Below are 21,139 nucleotides of genomic sequence, written 5' to 3' on the forward strand. Positions count from 1 at the left end.
CTGGACGATTATAGATCCAGAATTGTTGTTTAGTAAATAACAACTTAGTGTGGAACATTTGCGGATGGTAAATTAGCCTTTTAGCCGATCTAGGTTGAGGTACCAGCCATGGTGGATCCAGAATTTTAGGAGGAGGTGTAATGTGACCAGATGTCCATGCTGGTTTCCAGTGTTCAGTCCATAAGTGGACAGAATCATTATATTTTCCTCTATAGATGTAACATGGACCAGGAGAATGTGGTTTCACATAGCATTTGTCAAAAGAAAAGGGGTAAATCCAGACTGGAACTGCTGGGTTTACCTGTGTTTCATTAACAGTGGGTGATTGAACAGCCCATTCTTGCATATGCCAAGCATTAGCATAATATAACAACTTATTAAATACATAAGGCGATAATCCAGTTTTAATTTGTTTTGCCTTTTCTATGTCCAACCATTCGCTAGCTTTTAAACCATAAAAAAAACCACCATTGTAAACTTTTATCCTGTAAAAGATGATGATTGTTGTAACCATCATAATGGTATTTACACTCAGCAAATTAATTAAAAAGAGGAAAGTGTAACTTCTGTACCTTTGTACGTAAGGTAAAATTGTTCTGTTAATCTTATCATAAGCATATTATAATTGAATTAGAATAAGACCTATCCATTGGATTTTCAAATGTTTGGTTCATTTTCATCCAACTTATAGGCATGGCCTTACTTCAGTAGGTTGTAATCCATACTTTGTTTGCAAATGTTTAGGATGTGTGCAAGCTGGCATCCAATTGGGAATATAATATTTTTGCCACCAGTAATCTATATTGTATAAATTTGAGTGTGGTGGGAACAAATAATCCAATCGTTAAGTTGCATCCGGTTCAGCTGTGGCTGATGACCAACAGTTATTCTCATCCAGCTGGGTTGTTTTTTAAAATGTTTGATTATTAGATACAATTAGTATTACCTTAGAAAGAATGGTTGCTTGTTTAGGATTATAAGCTGTTCCATTCTACCATATAGATTTATTGGTAAGTATTGTGTATAGCTGAGGCCACAAAAAGGCAGGTTTGCCCACAGGTTTGTTCTGTATACTTTGTCTAATTTCAAAATGTGCAGCAGATCCCCAAATAATTGAGAAACATTATAAACAGGGCCTGCCTGAAGTAAGTTAACAGATACTTATCATTGCACATTGGCAGTTTGCCCGACGTTGGCCTTATAAATCTTTAACAGAACTGTAACATGCCATTTCCATTGTGGAACAAAAAGGTGTTTATGTTTGATCTGTTTGATTCAGTTATGTTTAAATGTTGTAATTGGGTATACCAATATTTTGCCTGTGCCTGCAGTGCATTGTTGTTATCTTCCATTTTATTTAATCTTTTAGTATTATGATAATACTTACCATCAGTAATACTTATGCACACCCAGGTAGAAGTTAACTTAACATAAGTGTTGTTCACTAGAGCTGACATATTTGCCGCAAAACCTGTAGTACATACATACTGCCAAACTTCACATCATGTAATAGCATGTGCCCAAGTAGAACCTTCCCATCTAGATACAGGGAAGCTTTCAGCTAATGGTGAGGCTTGGGGTAATGGATGTGTAACATCCATAGGTGGCATCCATTGTACCTAGTCTAACTCCTGTGGGGCTAAAGGCTTCTTATCATTAAAATAAGCACTAGATGTTAACATATCTGTGCTGTTCTTAAAAAGGTAATGCGCTGCAGACAGACTTTTTTGTAGTACGCCAGGCAAAGTTAGTAAACGTAGGAAAATTAGGGAAGTCAGTTAATTTGGAAGTAACATCACAGTGTATGGAGCAGTTTCCAGTGACAGGTTTATATTCGTCCCACTATTCATGGGGTAGTGGGAGGTAATCAGGTGGTTGAAGATAAAATTCATGTTTAATGTGATCCAATTATGTTATTGCTTGGTTCACCATAATCGCAATTATAATCCTCATCCTTACCCTCAATGGGTTCTGTATTTTCCTTAATGGGTTTAGCTCAAGGTTGGTCCCCAAAATTCATGTAATTGTCAAATAAATTTTGTTGTAATTTTTGCCAGCAAGTGGAATTTACTTCTTCCTGTGGAGGTTGTTAAAGTTGTAGTAGCTTGTAATAATTGAGCAAAATGTCCCCCTTTTGTTGGTAAGAACAAGAAGGGTGACTTTGTATGGGACACAACTTTGTAGTGGAAATAAAAATAGAGGTTTTTAAAGCTGCAAATTGGGCGTATTCCTCATTACTTAGCACAGATTAGGATTATAGCAATTATTTGGGCTATCTAGGCAATCTTGCAGGTTGGGCTTTAATCCCCACCAATGCGGGGTTCCCTTTAACCAATACAAGTGTTCTTTAATGCACCTATTATATCAGAGGTACATATATGGTGTAATACTAACCAGGATTGCAATGAGCCATTATATGCAAATAAGTGAACAGCTGTAGTACTAGATGCATAAGCTTTCATATACCAAACATTATATCTAGTAATTTTTAAAGTGTTAAATACTTTTTGTTCATCTATATGTATGGTTTGGTATGTGTTAACTGTTGTTGGAATGGTGGTGTCAGTAGTAGAGTTAGTGGTAGTAACAACAGTAGAAGAGTTGGTAATATAGTTAAGATGCAGAAGGCACTAGGCCAGGTGTAGACAGGAAGGAGTCGACAAGTGCGGTGGAGAGTCCCATTGTGGGTTTCTTCCTGTTGAATATTGAACAGAAATTAATTGCAATGCCTGTATTATTTCTTCTTTCAAACTTTTGAAGTGTGTCAAAGGCCTTATCTTAGCCTAAGTCTAAGAGATCTCCTCCTTACTTCCTGAGATGGAGATACAGTAATACACAGAGTGTGTTGTTCAATAACTGATGAGCAAACAAGACAGTAGCACTTCCCTGTGCAAAGCTGCGTTCTGTGCAGTTGCCGCATGGAATGCAGTTGTCTCCATTAGCAGTAGTACTGTTGCAACTGTCAGAAGCATTACAACTAAGGCAGATAGAGTATCTGGTAATATTTCTCTTGCATGGCAATAGGGTAGTTAACTGAGGGCACCACATGTAGTGGTTAGTAATTAACATCAAGGCTACAAGTGCCCAGTGCTGGTACACAAGTTAGTAACCTCATAACAGTGGAGGCAGTAAGCTTAACTGAAACTGCTTATGTTTAAGAATCTTGTGTATGCCAAACATCAATCTCCTGCAGAGGTAGGAGCATTACTCCCAGTTGTGTACAACAGTTAAAAGGTTGATAGTGGTGACTGCAGAAAGTGATGCTTTTATCCAGTGGATGTAAAGGTTTCCAGCTTTTCTCTGATGCGGTATTCCCTTCCCATCGACTAGCCAGTAAATGGTGCCGTCTCCTGAAGCCACTATTTCCTTTGAAGAAAAAGTTTTAGAATTAGAAGGGTCCTTATATATTACTTTTTAGTTTATAGGTATTAGTTTTCCTTCTTCCTTTATTATTGTGCTCAGCCATTGAGGTTGCAGTGCTTCCTCATGAGGAAATTTCCTTTTTATCCTTTCTCTACCATTTAAAGAAAAAGATGCTATATCCAAGGCTTCTTACCACCCGTTACTGTCCACATGTGCCAATTCCTGTTTAAGTAAACCTTTCCATCTTTCTGTTACCTGCAGCTGTAGGATTATATGGAAGGTGATAGTTCCATCTAATATCTAACTTTTCAGCCAATTGTTGAATTTGTTTTCCTGTGAAATGAGAACCTTGGCCTGATTCTATAATTCTGAGACTTCCAAGTGAAGCAATCCGTTTATAAATTGCTTGTCTAGTAGCATTTGTGTTGGGTTTACAAGCTGCTTGAGCTAGTCCCAATCTAGTGTGAACATCTACCATAGTGTAAGCATATATTTGTGGGTGTTTATGAGATAAAGATCCAATAAAATGTTTGTACTAAAAAATTAAATATGTCTGGTTTGCAATGGGTGGTTGGCTCTCTCTTTAAGTATTTTAAAATCTTTCCTTGACGTTGTTCACAAGCGCTAATTGCATTTTTAATTTCAGCCCAAGTAACTTGGATATTCCTTCTTTCAAACCACAAGAACATGCTGTGTGTTCCTCTGTGTCCCACGTATGTTATGTAAAGTTAATATCTCTTTAGGCAATAACTTTGTATGTAATGGGGGTTGAATTTCCCATCCAGATTCTTTCTTTCTTATCTTAATCTTTGGAATTGGAGGTTCTAACTCTGCTTTCTGTATGCATTTGTCTCCCCATCCATATAGTTTAATAGTGGTAATTGGACTTTTAGTTTCTAGACTTGGATCTTCTTTCTCCCTAATTGTCCATTCGCCTTCTCTCTTATGTATTGTAAGAGGTGGTACTTGTTTAATTGCCTTAAAGTCTTCTACCTTAGCTAACTTGTCTGCTGCCTCATTAGATTTTGCCTCTGAGTTGTCTTGGTTAGTATGGGCACTAACATGAGTAACATAGTATTTTGAGGGAAAACTCTCAAGCTTCTCCCTAGCTTCCTTGGCCCACACTGGTTTACCATCAATAGTAAATTAGGTAGTTTTCCTTTTGGCAGACCAAATAGCCGATCCATTGGCTAAATTAGTCTGTAAAAATATATATATATGTTTCTGGTTTTCCTCTACTGACTGCTCTGCGGCTAATAAGGGTGCTTGTACCTCTGCATTTTGAGCAGAATTGTCTGTCCCTTCTCTGGTTAGTATTTTGCCATCTGAGGGCCTATAAGCTGCTGCTTTCCAATGGATCTTTCCTCCTTTGATCACTGATGACCCATCCTTAAACCATGCATTTCAGTGAAGGTGAGCAGGAGACCCCCCCATTTACCAATAGGGTTATGGATTTGGGTTTCCCTCTGAATAAATTCAGGTGGGTTCACCTCCAGTGCACGTATGTCTTTGGACAGGTTAGAGGGTGTGCCTTGCGGAGTCACATCCCTCGAGGAAAGATACCATTTCCAAGCACAGAGCATAGCGTCCATGGACAGCCCACAGGAGTCCTTGAGGGACATTTTCACCCATGGTAGCAGTGGTATTAAGGCCCTGATGCCGATTGGAACATCTCCAGTTAGAGGATCAGTTTATTTTAAACCTTCATATAGTGTCCAAATAGTCTTTTCAAATAGGGAATATTTGGTCTAGGCATAGGAAATCTTTTAGTCCAAAACCTTAGAGGGCAAGACTTACTACGATCTCTAGTCACCCACAGTAACCATGAGCCATGTTCTCCCGTGTATATTACTTCTGGCTTTAATTTTTCTCCCTCTTGAGGAAGAAACATTTTGAAATGTTTTCATATAGTCCTTAAGAGTATCTAAGGCGCTTTGTTGCACTGGCGTCTGTTCAAAGTCTTTGGCTTTCCTAGTGACTGAATATATAGGTTGTAAGATAATGTCGAGATATGGGATATGTTGCCTCCAGTAGCCAAATAGTCCAATTAACCTTTGAGCTTCCTTCTTATTAGCAGAATGGGTATGTTATCTATTTTATCTGTGATAGTCTGAGGTATTTTACGACTCTCTGACATCCATTGTATCCCTAGAAATTTTACTGAGGTGCTTGGACCTGTGGTCTTTTCTGTATTTATAGTCCATCTTTTATCTCTTAAATCCTTAATAAGTTGCTGTTTATCTTTCGCTACCTGTTCCTTTGTGTTTCCCATAATAATAACATTATCTATATAGGCTAAAATTTTGGAATCATATCTTCTTACATCTGTATGCTCAGTAAGTATCATATGGGCTATTACTGGAGAGTTTAAATAACCTTGTGGTAGTCTGGTAAATTGATACTGTTTTCCTTCCCATGAAAAGGTAGTAAATTCCCAACAGCTTGGATGTAGTGGAATGGCAAAGAACATGTCAGACATATCTATGGCAGCAAAATACTTAGCCTTGGACATAGCTATCAAATTTATTATTGTATCAGCTTCTGGTAAAACACCATTTAATTCCGATGAATTGGCATTAAGTGCTCTAAAAATCTATAGAGAGACTACGGGATCCATTAAGTTTCTTAACAGGCCAAACAGGACTATTGTATCTGACTCCCTTTACAAACTATAATGCCTTCCTTTGATAGCTCTTGTATTTTATTTGTAATTTCTTGATGTCCCCCTTTAATGGGGTACTGTTTTATAAATGTCGATTTTCTAGGAGTAGGAATTATAACTGGATCCATTTTAATTTTATTTAACCTTGTTTGAAAGAGTTTCATCCTTTTAAGAGGCATCTATTCCTGTAATAGGGATGGAATTATATCCATCCCCAGGATGTCCTCTCCTTCCTCACAATAATACATAGTACATTTAATTGGGCATCTGTTATAACATAAAATTTCAACTTGATCAGGATAACTATAAATTTGAGATCCACGTAGTTCCCTGGTTATGCATGCCTTTCCCTTATTTAATGGCACAGCTTTAATTAATGATATTTGGCTACCAGTATCTAATAAAAAAGTTGTATATACTATAGTTTCTGTACTATTAGACAGTTTTACACACAGTTGTACATAAGGTCTATTATACGGTTTATAGGTTCCCCAAGGATAAACAGTATCTTTACAGGTTAAATCTTCAAGCTGACCAGACCTCTCCCTCTCCTTGAGGGGCCTGGTCGCCACCCGTTTTTTGTCATCTCCTCTGCCTGCTGTATGGTATCTCTTTGAGCCTGCCTTTGAGAGCCTCTAGAAGGCTGTAGGCCATCTGCTTGGATTCTTTTTTCAGCATGTTTTTCCCTTAGATTTTGTTTATATCTGTCATCTTCCCTCTGTTGTATTCTATCCATGGCAGTGGGGTTATTAAATGTCTTACTGTAGAAAATACTTGATGTCCCTCTACTGCCTGATCTTCGAAATCATCTAATAATTCCTTCATTCCCTAGAATATCACTTTCTGTTTTTAGGGGAGTTGCTTTCACACTATGGGTTTTAGCCTTTTGAGAAGACCTTTTCTGATTAAATGTTAATTTCTTTAATCCTTGTATCTCTGACATTAGCTGTAGTTGTTGAATAGCTTGAGAAAATGTATTTATGAGAAATTATATTCATGAATGCCATTCTGATCGTTTCAGGAGCCACCTTTAGGAAAGCTTTCTTTGCACTCCCATCCATAGGGCAATCTAAAGGTGTGCTGTACTGCTATCTGTGGTCATAAATAAATCTTAGAGTTAATAATTTTTTCTAGATTTTTGATCCCTTCTGCAGTGGAAGACCATTTCAATAATGACCCAAAGGTAGATGAATCAATAAATGAGTGTGATAGTCTCCACGCTATTGCAATCCAGTCCCACAAGGAGTGAACTTCATTAAGTGCTCCCTGGGCTATATTTACTAAATGTTGATTAGACAAGGGGTCCTCTGCTTTAGAAGAAATCTGTAGCATTTCATATCCAGATAGAGCAATAGTGTTTGCTCCTCGTTCCCATACTGCTGTTATCCAATCTATATCTGAAACTAAATTCTGGACAAAGTCAGTTCTTATTTTTTCTAATTCTGCCCTCATATATTCTCTTTCCTCTCCCACTCTCTGGGGTTGTCTAATTCCATGATTATAATCTAAAACCATTTTGCGGATGATTACTGGCCTGGCCTGGCCCGGCAATCCTCCAAATGGATCCTCATAATCCCCTGGATCCTCGGGTTGTGAATTAGGGTTGGGCTCAGTTAAGCCCGGGGTAGATTTATGTATCTCTGCACTAGGACTTTTCCCTTTTTCCTATCCTGGTCTACATCCGTAGTAGTTTTTATGAATAATGCAGGGACTTCTTTGAGATCTGCCCTAGCCAAAATGGGTTCTAACGCTGATGGCCGCATGAGTCCTGCCTTCACATCTTTTGGAACAGCGTAGGAAAGTTTACCTTGGACTGTCTTTCAGTATTTCCCCAAATTATCATTAGTACTAAACAATCTTTTTTTTCCTCTAAATTTCTTAAAGGTGTGCCTTAATTTAGCCAACATTATGCAAGTTTTTTAGCCAACTGAAAAAGTAACTTAATTTCCTTTTTATAAAGATACCACTTAATTGGGCCTAACTTGGTCAGGTTTTCTTGCCACCTGGCCAATTTCTTTTCCCCTAAATTATAAATTCTTTGGGATAGACATCTCCTCATATCATATTAATTTTATCATTGATCTTATCAGATCCTGCCAGCTATACCAATTGTCACGTGTAGACCCTTTATTGGTAGGCAAAGACCACTTGAGACAAAGATATGGATGCTCGAATCACTTGGTTTATTACACACACACACAATATTAAAATTCTTAACCTACTTCTTGTTTAAACTAAATGATCCCTCAAGGGCACACTACACAGAAATCCTATTTTTATCTATTGGGAACAGGTTAGGGATCTTACATCTCTGGTGCATGGTCCTTTCCTGACTCACATCCAGCAGGAACTGGATACAAGTTTTGTAGAGTGCTATTGATGATCCTTGAAACATGGCTTGAGAGCAGTGTACACTCGATTACCTTGCTGAACTCCCAGAGGGAACAGTACCTCATCAGCAGTACCGCCCTGCAGTCCAGCAGCTCAACAAGTGCCCCAACTTGGGACTTCTGCCTCTTTTCTTTTACACTCTGCTCGAGGTCTGTCGGGGTCGATTAAGTCCTTATCTCAGAGTTACAGTTGAATCCTCCCAAGTCCAGAAGGTAGTATCTCGAAAGGGTATGAACAGTTAAGGCCCAGGGCATTCACATCACATGAACACGTCCCGTTTAGGTCTGCCAAGTTCATGAAGTAAGTTCCCTAACCAAAGTTCCTCCATGGCACTCTAGTGTAAAATCCCTTATTTAGCACTCCCAACACTCAGTTTCACTTCCATGTGTCAGGTCTTCTCCATAGCTCGATGATGTAAAGCATTGTAAAGTCACTTCTACTTTAATGTGTCTGCTTCATAGAACAGCCCTAAAGCTGTTGAACTGTTCTGGTTTCCAGATGTATTTTCATTGATCAGTGGTCATGCTGACGAAGTATCCAACTTACCGAAAAGTCATGGGCATTATATCCAGTTGATTATGATGTACTGACATCTGGTGACTCAGGGGTCAGTACCTCTTGGGAACAAGGCACTATCATAAAGGGCTCTCGATGCTTTTTCATAAGTGAGTATAAGACAATGAATGGTAATTGTTCCTGTTTATAAATTGCTTGACAAACTTTTTTGTTTGTTTCTTTAAGAATTGTAGAAGCTAAAATATATAGGATATCACTTTATTTAGCTTCAGTGAAGAAACAAAATCCTTTTGGGTCACATTTAGTCAATGGGTATTTTGGGACCAAGAAAAGGATAAAAAAGGTAAAATTTAAAAAAAAAAAAAAAAAAGCAGCAGCAGCAGCTTGAGTTCTGTGCTGCAGTGCTTGTGGTGAGTTGCTGAGCCCTCGCTATGCTCCAGCCAGCTGCCGTGCACGTTTGATCAGAGCACTCTGTGTTCTGATATGTATTTTCTAGTGGACTTATATCTGGGAACAATAAGATTTTAAATTCCTAGTTCTGCTTCCTTCTACTTAAGTGACTTAAGTCAAGTTAAAAACTCTCTGAGCTTCAGTGCCCCTCTCAATTAATGATGGGATTGTTATGGTGAAAAGAGACACTGTATGTAAAATACGCAGCATGATGCCTCTCAGTAATGTTCATTAAACAGGAGCTGTTATTAACGTTACTGTTAAATTTAGTTGCTCAGTGAGAGAGAAAAATAGCAGTTTCTTTTAAAGCCAGAAGATTAATCAAAGATTGATCTTTTAAAGTATTGTATTTCATAAAGTGAATTGAAAGAAAATTGGGGGAATGATATAAATAAGGATTTACTGAATTATTCTGAAGACATTAATACATTTCATAACTGCATTTCTCAGTTAAAATATAACTACAAACCTATATGTGACGGAAGTACAAGTAGTGGTCGAGAGTATTGACTTAAATGTCATCATCTCTTGTAGGTTGAAATAGACAGATATGAAGTAAGATAACCTAGTTGTGAATTATTTGGACAGTGGTCTTTTTATTTAAATCTTGATTTTTATCTTTTGCAATCTAATACTCATGGAGGTTTTTAAAAATTGTTTTGTGTTTAAATGAAATGAAAAATTTGTTTTCTTTCACGTGATAAACATGGTTCCCGCCTTTGCGAGGCTATGGTCATGACTTGCCACTGTTTCCATGGCACACACACCTCTGGAAACTAAATTGTCTTCTTCCTACTGTTTCTTGCTTAACACCTATTCCCATTTTTGCATATAGCATGTAGTATTTTAGTTATTTCTTTAAATACGTAGATTCAGTCTCCGTTAAGTCAGGGTCAGGGTTTTAGTCATCTTGACGCTTCTGGAAAAATGTCTTATGCATAATCGGTGCTCTGTCACTCTCTATTGAATCAAGTTATTGATAACCCTCAGATTTCAGACCCAAGTTGCAAGAAAGTTTTTTCTTGTTCATTTTTATTTCAGTCACATGGCATTCATTCTCAGACTGATAAGAGTGTGTGCTATTGATGGCCCAACATTATTTATGTATTTGTGACTCTAACTCTCACACCATTGCCCTGGGTAATGTAAAGTTGAAGTATAACACCAATTTATTAAAATTTTGTGGTTGGAGGATTCTGAAAAGATGGCGGTGGTAGCAGCAAAACTTCTCAGGCTACCTGAATATCACATAAAAACGGAACCACTAAATCACAAAACCACAAACCCATAGGCAACAACTATAACAAAACTGAGTGCCAAGGTAGCCCTGAGAACCTCCAAACAGAAGTGGATGGAAGAAACACTGACAGCCACAAGACCTGCTGTGACATCAGCACCTGTGTGAAAGAAAGCAGAGGATAGCAAGGGGTCATCCAGCAGACTCGAGAGCAGAACTCCAAAGCGGCCAGCGGGTGTTCCCTGGAAGGGACAGTAGGTGCGCTCTGAGCACGGTGGGCACAGGGCCTGCTTTAGGTGTGAGTTCTCACAGCTGAGCAGCCTGGGCCCCTGCCAGGACAGGGCAGCACTGGGGAGGAACTGCTGGGAACGCTCGTAGAGACTGAGCAGGACAGGGACAGGAGAAATGAAAGGGGTGGTCCAGATGAAAGTGGGGAGGACAGAGCCAGGAAATCTCAGAAGGCAGGTGGCCAGATTTTTCATACCAAATGAAAATAGCAGAATAGGGAGATGTGTGAAGTTAGAAGAGCTAACCGAATCTCTGCTTAAGAGTTTAGGGACAGTGATTTCACCTAAAAACAAGCACCAGAAAAGTGCCAAGGTCAAATCTCGTAATAAGTTCTAAGAAAAAGCGAATAAGGAGCAGACTGACATCCTTGGCAGTGGATGCACATCGGAAGGACACACCCACACGACAGACCACAACTGCAATTCCTGTTTCAGAAGGAGCTACATCTTTAAAAAGGGATGTAACGCATGAAGGAACAGAAATCAGAATGTGAACATCTCAAATGAGGTAACAGACCTCAGGAAGTATTTATTAAAAAAAGCTTATTTCAGGCATAAAGACTAAATAAAAAGGACATGAGCAAATACACACGCAGTACTGTGAAAAGAATAGAAGGGGGAAGGAACATTTTAAAAATCACAAATCAATAAGGAAAAAAAAAAAAAGCTTATTTGACAGATGCCGAAGACAGGCAAAGATGATTCAACCTACAAATAAAGAGTCCCTGAAGAAAAAGTGAAATGAGAGTGGAACACATACCAAAAACAATAAGAAAAATTTCCTGAAACTGCAAGAAACTATAAATTTCAGTAGCCTACTGTGTATCTGAAAGTAGTGACCCATGATGAGCAACATCAAGATATGTTCTTATAAAATTACTGGACTTTAAAGACAAAGAAAAAAACTTCAGGGCATCCAGACCTGCACTGCCTAATACGGTCGTCACGAGCCACCTGTGGCTGCTGTCTTCTCATTGTGGTGGGTGCAGGATGAGACGTGTGACATACCGGATTCCAAAGACTTAACATGAAAATAAAAAGTAAAATGTCTCATTTATAACTTTTTATGTTGTTACATGTTGAAATGGTAATATTTTGGTTATGTTGCATTAAATAAAATATATTGTTAAAAATTCACCTCTTTCTTTTACTCTTTGTTATGGCTACTAGGAAATTTAAAATTACATATCTCTTGCATTTTGGGCTTGCGTTGTATTTCTGTTGGGCAGCACTGATCAGGAACTGTACCCTCTCTTCTGGATCAAGGCTGTGTACAGAATCATATTCATCTCATCCTCATTCTGGATCCAGAAGAACTCCCTGAATAGAATGTTCCTATCAATAGCCTTTTGAAACTCTCTCTTTCTCTGTTTAGAATCTCCGTCTTTTTCCTTGAATTACTTTTAGCGTGTCTAAGAATGCTTTATCCTCCAGAGTAAATGAGAGTGCAGGGTCTCTGTCGGGGTGAGGAGGACTATGACACCTCTGTTGCTTGCATCCTTCATCATCTGAGTGACCCAGCACAGTCCCTGCAGCTCTGGAGCCGTCGCCTCACCTTCTCAGTCACCTTGCTCTGAGTGCAGCTGCTGTCTGTATGGTGCCCTCTGGAAACTCTGCATTGTGCTTTCCTCCCCTTTGTCTCCCCCTCTCCAGCTTCTGTTTTCTATTTTGTTGTAGTATATTTGCTCTCCAGTAGAATTTCTGTTCTTTTTCTTTTCCAGATAATCAAAGATGAGGTTCTATTATATTAGAACTGTAAACCACCTGTATTCAAATTAGATTTCTTCAAATCATTGTTATGTGGAACAGAATAGAATTTCAGGAAAAATAAGTAAACTGAAATTTCCATTGGCCCACTGAAGATTTGAAATATAAAGCCAGTAATTACTTGAAGTTATTTTACATAAACTTTTGCATATTTTATGTCCCTTAGAAGAATCAGTATTGCCATTCCATATTTCTTTCTCTAAACCAATGGGAAGAATATTCCTTCCATCTTCACGTTCATTCTGACACTGCTGTCTCCAGCCAGTCCTTTTTGGGTTCAGCATTCATATAAAGAATAAACTGAATCATGTTAGGTCTAAATGCAATCATGTCTCCTTGCATCAGTAGAGTGATGGAAAAACGAGACACCACCATTCATTCTCAAGTGTCCTGTACGTGTTAAGGCAGAATAGCTGTAGACATTTTTGTAAACAAGCAACTCATGTTTGGAAATGAGTTGTTTTTTACGTGAGTTTTTTTTTGCTCGATATCATTACTCATGAGCATTAATGGAGGTGGATTGCTGAGTGGTGAGCCTGGTAAAGCTCTTAAAGCTGACATAAGCAGCTATACCTACAGCTCTCAATCTGCAGATCATACCGAATGCTGCTGTGATTGCAATTTTGTTTTCTATAAGACTTTCGTTGATATTAGGAAATTATTTAATTATTTTTATTGGTATGGAATTTAGTTTAAATTTTATTTGAATGTCGATAACTTGCTTAACTGTGCCTCTGGAAATCTTGACATTATTTTTGTGTACCACATCTTTTCATTTTTTTTTGTCAGTTTGTAATTTAGCCACTGCATGTAGTCTCTGTCTAAATTATCACTAATTCTCAATTAGTAGTTTCTGGTAAGATTTAGTACTTAAATAAGCGTGTGTTATGATATCTGGATGTGAGGAGTGAAATAGATTTGTGCTTCTGCAGTCTTTCCTTGTTCTCTTTAAGAACACGTTAGACTTTCTATCATGTTCTTAATTAGAGAGCAGAAAATTTTCTCTTGTTCATGCAAGCTATTGTAGACTGGGGAATCGGAATGTAGAGGAGGAAAGATTTGAATAGGATTATTTTCTAGCTTCTCTGTTCAGTATCTTACAGCTCATTCATAAAAACCAAGACTTTGATGCATTTTTGTTAGGAGAGGCACTATCTGAGCCTACTGTCAGTGTGACTAGGCAGCCCATTTGGCATCCCAAACAGGGAGACTACCTCGTTCACCTACCACTTCCTTTGCAATTAGGTGATGTTTTCTCTTGGCTGCAGTAGCAGACAAACACAACAAAGCCTCTTTGTGGTCCCCATGAGAACAGTGTCTGTGGCATCACCCCAGTTGCTGATAAGGGAACTGAATATGTAGCATTTCAACGATGGAATGTGATTTAGTAAAACAACGTAAGTCCATTTTTACCAATCAGAGTTTAGCAGCCTCAGGAGTGGGGTCAATCAGAACCTCTTGTTAATATGCCAGTGTGTTTTCTAGAAGGTGAAGTCACCACCTTTTCCATCGCTGGGTCCTGTGTGGCCCATGCTATCCAACAGCATCTGTACATTCCATCCCCACCACCCACATGTACCCACAGCACTATGAGCTTCTCCAGAAACTTCTCCGGCCTGGCAACGCTGTTAAGTGCTCCTCTCTGCCCATGTGGTTGAGGTGGAGGTGGTTCTCCGCATAAGTTCTTTTGTGAACATTTATCAATTACCAAAACTATTTTTAATTGCCTGGATAAAAATATTCCATTCAAGCCCATAGAGGTTAAGGAAAAATGTGTTAGTGGCAGAGCTGGGACCAGATCACCTGCCCTTGGACTTTTACTCTGTGGTTCCTTCCAGGGCAAAGCATAAAAATGATTATTGTTTTTAAAGTTTGTGTTGCTATTTAATAATTTTTTTGGTTATCCTTAATTATATTTTGGTGTGAAAATGACATTATGGAAACAGTTGGGTAAAGAGAAGCATTAAAGATTGGCAAAGATAAGCAACAGCAAGTGATCTGCAAGGGGAGGGGAGAGGAGGAAGATGAAAAACTGAGTAGCCCCTCATTTCATCTGTACTATGGATTTTATTTCTACTCTTATTCCTTTATCTTATAGGTGGGAAAAGTTATACCCAGGGAAGTTAAAACGACCTGTCCAAATTCAGTTTAGTAGAAGTTATAACCTAGATTTCCTGACTGCATTCAGTGCTGTTTTCAGTGTGATACTCTGATTGCCCCTCGTTGGGAAAAGAGGGTAATTTCATCATGGAAGTTAACTAAATCTGCAGCTAATCACGGAACTCTTAGAAAGTGTGGTCCAAGTGAGAGTTTACTCTCATGAAGTCTCATGAGTTTACTCTCATTCATTCCTAATGAATCCATAAGTGCAGCATATGTTTCCTGTAAGAATTTCAGCTAATACCCCTACTGTATCAGTTAGCTTTTGCTTTGTAACAAGCCACCCCAAAACACAGTCTGTTAAAACAACAGTCATATATATTTTACAGTGGTTAATCATTAGGAGCATACCATAGTAATATTTGTACTTCTTCCATTTTGATTTCTGTCAGATCTTTGGAATCCAGTGTAATTAAATCCGTATATTTCTTTTTTTTTTTTTTGTCTTTTTTGTGACCAGCCGCACCGTGCTCAGCCAGTGAGCACACCGGCCATCCCTATATAGGATCCGAACCCGCGGCGGGAGCGCTGCCATGCTCCCAGCGCCGCACTCTCCCAAGTGCGCCATGGGGTCGGCCCCCATATATTTCTTAAATGATATAATACTTCTTCTAAATTTTAAATAGACTATTTTTGAAAAGGAAAGAGAAATTAATTTTTCTCTGACCTTTATTTTATATAAGGAATAATGGTGTTTCATCATAATGTAATCTGTATTTATGCACTTATTTTTAACTTGAAGGCCTTTAAATAAAAAAGTGTTTTATAATTACAAATGAACATTCCATGTGACCTTTGTACCACTGTAATGCTCCAGTTGTGAAAACCTTAAGCTCCGGCATTTAAGAAATAATTAGTTATTAATAATAGTTCACATTGGGTTTTATGGGTTTCAAAGCATCTTCACATAACTTAACCAAGTCATTTTTAAACTACCTGAACACAGTGTCACGTGTGACCCCATTATTGTTGGGTTCATTCTGTTTCTGATGGAATTTTCAAGTCTAAGCTCCCACATATCCTTTTTCAGTACTGATGGTTGGGAAGTGCTTTCAGTGTTGAGTCGTGAAAGTATGTTCAATTATGTCCCCTTCGTGTTAGCTTTTTGTAACGGGCCCCTCGAGCATCCACAGTTGATGTGTCTTCCTGTCACGTGCTGCAGTTTGCTCCTGTTGGTGATGAATCTGTCTCCCTTTTGTTCGCAGTGTCTCAGTTTGAAACTGAATTCTACATCAGTGGACTTGCACCTCTCTGTGATCAGCTTGTTGTGCTTTCCTACGTAAAGGAGGTTTCTGAAAAAACGGTAATTATTTTCTCTCCAGTACAAATGGATGCAGGGGTTCATTTTTAGCATTATACCTGGACCAGATTGTCTGTCGGAGGGATCTGCTGTCATCTGAGCAGAACTTTCTGACAGTAAAATAAGGTGGGCAGAGATTGCCTTGTGGACCTAACACATTTACCTTCCAGAAGCTCCACTTGTTGCCTGCCTTTGTTCCTTTTGCTGAGCACGGAAGAGAGTCATTTTTTCTCTCGCCTTTTTCCATCTTTCTTCGTATTTTAGCTGAAAGGAATGAAGGATTTTTCCTGCTGAAAGGAGAAGAAACTAAGCCGACACTGTGCATTAGCAGAAATGACAGCAGTGAGGTCAATCAGCTGCAGCAACAGGGGTCCCTGTAGTCAGAGGGAATCACAGAAAAGGCAGTTCATCATTTCCTTTGGTCCAGGCTTATTTGTTTACTTCTCAATGGCCTAGTGATTCTGAGAAGCTTGATTATTGCTTTAAAGTGGATTGTTGCTAACTCTCAGTTACTAATACAAAAGATGGTGCAGCTAATAGAAAGCAGCAGATGATCTATATTTCATTCTATGTGATGTTGGAAGAAGCCTATGTGCATATGGGCCCATGGAAGGGCATGCACACCAGTCTCCCTTTGAAGCCTAAGTCAGTCCCATTCCCAGCTTATCTTTATTGTTAGAGTCCAGGGATCCTGCCAGGAAGGGGATGGGGTGGCTTCAAGGCATAAACGGGGAGAGCCAATTGTAAAGGATTTTCTTTTGGAAACTGTACACAAAATAAATTGCTGTTGACTCTCTAGTCTTTGCAGTAAGTAGGCAAGTGGGGTCTTCTGGTCTGTATCCTTTTCTTTTTTTCTTTTCAAATGGCAAGGAATAAATGGGGGAAGAAAAACCCCGGGAGTCTTAGTTCTGCAGTAGTAGCTGCTCTTGAGCATTTCTCAGAGAGAGAGAGTACTTGCATTAGGAAGCCATCACTATAGCAACTGAAGCTCCGGGTGCCCATGTTGCTAGGCAATGAAGTGCTGTAGACTTAAGTGAACACTCAAACCCACTAAAATCAATAGGGTTGGCTTCTAGCCCTGTTGCAGGACATCAGTTTATTATTATTTTATTTATTTTTTGAAAATAAAGAAAAGCAGGTGCTCCTAGGGGAGTAAATACAGTGCTTTTTGATGAGGAATGTGGAGAAGGTTGAGAATGTGATCGAAAGTAATAAGGAAAGAAGCAGTAAAATGAAAAAGGGGAAGCCTAATAAATAACTGACAAAGAAAGGAAGGAAGGATGGAAGGAAACTTTTGTTAATAAAAGAGTAGTGGAAAGGAATAAAAAGAGAGGCCAACCACATAGAGAAAATTAGAAAATGGAATTTTTTCAGAGGAGGAAGTGAGGGTCTTGGAGATGACTTAAAAATGGGTATGCCAGTGAATATAGGTACTCATTTTGTATAACACAAAAGCATACCTTAAATTCTTAAACACAGTAAATTAACATAATTATGACAAAAGGAATAAAAAGGTAAGCTTCAGGCCGTCCCCTCCCCCCTTTTCTTTTTCATATTGAAAAGGTGGTTTAACTACATTAAATAAAATTTGTTTTTATATCATTCAGTATTATCTCCCACATACTTTCCATGTGATGCCCTGCACATATGTGCATGTTTTCACACAGTTGCAGTCATAGTCACATGCTGCTCTGGCTTGCCCTGTTTTTATGAGCATTGTTCCCTTATCTCTCCATATGGATGTGTAGTCTCCATAATCATCCTGTTGAGTAGTTGTGTTCTGTCTGGTTGATATACCCTAATTTATACCCTGCTCCCCTAATGTTTTGCTTTTCTTTCATTCATTGATAAAGCACCTGTGTGTTAAGAATTGTGCTAAGTACTGTGGATCAAAGATCAACAAAACCAAATTCGTGCTCCTACTTATGAAGGTCATGGATACGTGAAGCTCTTTGGCCAGGGAACAAAAGGTGTAAAATGGGATGAACCACGTTGCTGATGCTCCTTACATGTGTAGAGGAACTTTATATGATCTAGTGAGGCACCTTTCTTTTAATTTTACATGGTCCAGATATTTTTTTCTATGTTCCTATTCTGATTTTTGCATTTTTTGTCATTGTAATAGCAGTCAGTTTTTAAATAAATATTCACATCTTTTTTTCTTCGTTTTTTTTTCTGTTGTTTCAAAATTGAGCAAGTTCTCTTTTCTCCACAGATTCAATAAATTATGGTAGATATTCACTGTTTTTTTCTCTACTAGTTGATCTTTTATAGTTGCTATTTTATTTTTAGAATGTTTCCAATGTATGAGATGCAAAGCTAATGTAATTGCTATTCAGTTAACCTAACAAAATTAGTCAAAGAAATCTTCTAGGCTTATTCTTTTATTTAGGAAACTTGGAGAGTCGGGTATTGTTCTGATCTTTTTTTTCTGTTCTGTTCCTTCGTCTGTGTTCTTCTCTGCACCAGTATCGTACTGCTTTACGTATTGTTGCTTTGGAGAATGTTCAAGTGTATATTCTATGCCTGTACGCTGAATACTCAAAAAGCATGAACTTTAAAGTAAAATAGGTTTGCCATAAGTCTTTTTTCATAAGTCCCAGTCTCACCATTGACTTTGACCTTAGTTAACTTTTTGATCTTCAGTCCCTTCATCTATAAAATGTGAACAATAATGTTTAACCTTGCAGGGTTAATTTAAGAACTCAGCTAGAGTAATCTGCATATAATTACCTGCTGGGTTTGTTGAACTGTCACAGGTGCTCAGTAAATGTTAGCTCATCTTTCCCTTACTTCTTGATCCAGAGCTACGCTGTCCAAAACTATAGTCACCAGCCATGTGTGGCTGTTTACATTAATTAAGATTAAATGAGATTTAAAAAATTGGTTTCTCAGTCACACTAGTGACATTTCATGTGTTCAGTAGCCACCTGTGACTAGTGTCTACCATATTGGGCAATGCAGATATAGAGCGGTTTTTTTTCATCTCAACAAGTTCTCATTTAGAGATGGCTCTTTATCTTTGGCTTTTTAGCACTATCACTAAGTTTACTAGTAGTGACAATGATTTGGATAGTGGAGCAGTTTGTGATATTTCTCCTTTTTCTCGCACCTGTGTGGAAGGGATGTGATGCGGTTGTCTAAGTAGCAGGTCGCCGTTGTGCCCCCCCCCGCCTGCCCCCCGGGAGTTGAATGGGCTGCAGGGGTGGATGGAGTTGCTGAGTGACACAGGCATGCTGCACCTGTCCATGTCACGCAGAAGTCAGAGACTAAAACAATGTTAGGAGGCGGTCCACAGCAGGCTGTTAGAAGGGCTTCTGTGTGCCAGAATGGTAAAACCAAGGCAAGTGTGGCTAACTAGAATTAATTTTTAGAAATTATAAATTTGTATAACTCATAGAAACATAATTAAAATGAGCCTTTCCCTCTCTTTTTCCCTCTAGGAAAGAGAATACTGCGCCAGGCCTAGATTGGACATCATCCAGCCACTTTCTGAGACTTGTGAAGAGATCTCTTCTGATGCTTTGACAGTCAGAGGCTTTCAGGAGAATGAATGTAGAGATTATCATTTAGGTGAGAGAGATCAAAGATTTGGCTCATGTGATTTTTTATACTTATGGCTTTTTTTCCCTTCCACTCAACTTGAACTAAAGGGAATACAAAAGAAAATTTAGACTGAGGTGCAGAAAGGATCTTAGAGGATATCTGGACAGGCCTCGTATGTTGAAAACGAGAGTACTTAGGCACGAAGATATTGCAGAACTTGTCTGAGCTTTGATAGTGAAAGGAAAGAGTAGAGATGGGACCAGGACCAGGTGAGGAGTGGGCTCCTTGTTTTTAGTTCTTGTATTTTTACTGTTGCTTTTTTTAAAGTGACTATTAACTTGGTTTCAAGCAGCATGGATCTGTGGTTGTCATATCACTCCCAACTTTATGTCCCTAGAAGGTCTGGTATGGGAGGCAGAGAAGTTGTCTTTCCTTTGGTGACCGAGTGCTCGGAGCCTGGAAGACTCCTGGTACATACTAGGTGTTCAGGGAATATTTGTTGAGTGCATGGATGAATACGTTTAGTCACTGCTCAGAAAGAAAGGGAGAACCATTACTATTTAGTCGAACCAGGGACATTTGTACTGGATGTCATCATATCCTTGGAAAACGTATTGAAGACAATGGAACAGTTAAATTTTTTAGAAATTCTTTCCTGCTTTAAAAACAATTGATACTTTTAAAGAATATTTTCAGTTCTCACTTTAGCTAAAGGAAATGAAATAGTCTGTACATGTTTGAACTTTCTCGTATGAAGCCCCTATCAGTTGAAAAATGTGAGAGTATGTTCTGGTCTTGGCAAAAAGCAACTGTGATTCACAACTGAAAGCATCCAATCTAGTTGTTTTGCTCAGAGCAAACTCTGCTGCACACTTAGAAACCCTTCAGAACAGATTTTATAATTGAATTCTGCAGGAAACCCTCGCGATTGTCACTGTGCACAACATGCTGAAATGATAGATTATGTCCCCAGGGCTTGGGTGTCTGTCATTTATGCCCTAGGTGGCCTTGACCTTGATGAGAAGGAAACATTTATCGCCAACTGTGGAATGTAATTGTTCTGTAAAAATAGAACAGTGCTGTAAATGGCCATAAATAAAGTTTATATACAGTAAACTCTAATATGCAATAGACATGGAAAATATTGAACACTGTTTTTTAGCTGAAGTCAAAATGTTAATGTATTAAACACAGAATTTTAAACCCACCTTATTTTTTAAAAGTTTTGAAGTATTTCCTTTCTCTCTTCTTCCCATCCCTTCCTTCTTTCCTTCCTTCCTTCCTTCCTTTTTCTTTAAAATAACTTCACTCTTAGATATTTTTAAAGCACTGAAATATATTCTGTCATTCTCTTCCCTTACCTTCCAACAGAGCCAAACACACTTGCTCCAAAGATAGACGAGTTTTCTGTGCATTCTTAAACTGGGTAGCCTAACCAGACGCCCTGAAACCACTGCCAG

At 38.6% G+C, this 21,139-nt stretch overlaps 1 protein-coding gene across 1 annotated transcript in view; it reads left to right on the forward strand.

Moving 5' to 3' along the window:
• The window catches only part of VPS41 (VPS41 subunit of HOPS complex), a 186,319-nt gene that overhangs the window by 114,295 nt on the left and 50,885 nt on the right, over window positions 1-21,139 (forward strand). The window contains exons 11-12 of the mRNA XM_063114079.1: window positions 16,039-16,136; window positions 19,577-19,706. Of these exons, the coding sequence (XP_062970149.1) occupies window positions 16,039-16,136; window positions 19,577-19,706 (228 nt within the window). The remainder of the gene's footprint in view (window positions 1-16,038; window positions 16,137-19,576; window positions 19,707-21,139) is intronic.

Source organism: Cynocephalus volans, chromosome 11, assembly GCF_027409185.1.
Source record: "Cynocephalus volans isolate mCynVol1 chromosome 11, mCynVol1.pri, whole genome shotgun sequence".
NCBI lineage: Eukaryota > Metazoa > Chordata > Mammalia > Dermoptera > Cynocephalidae > Cynocephalus > Cynocephalus volans.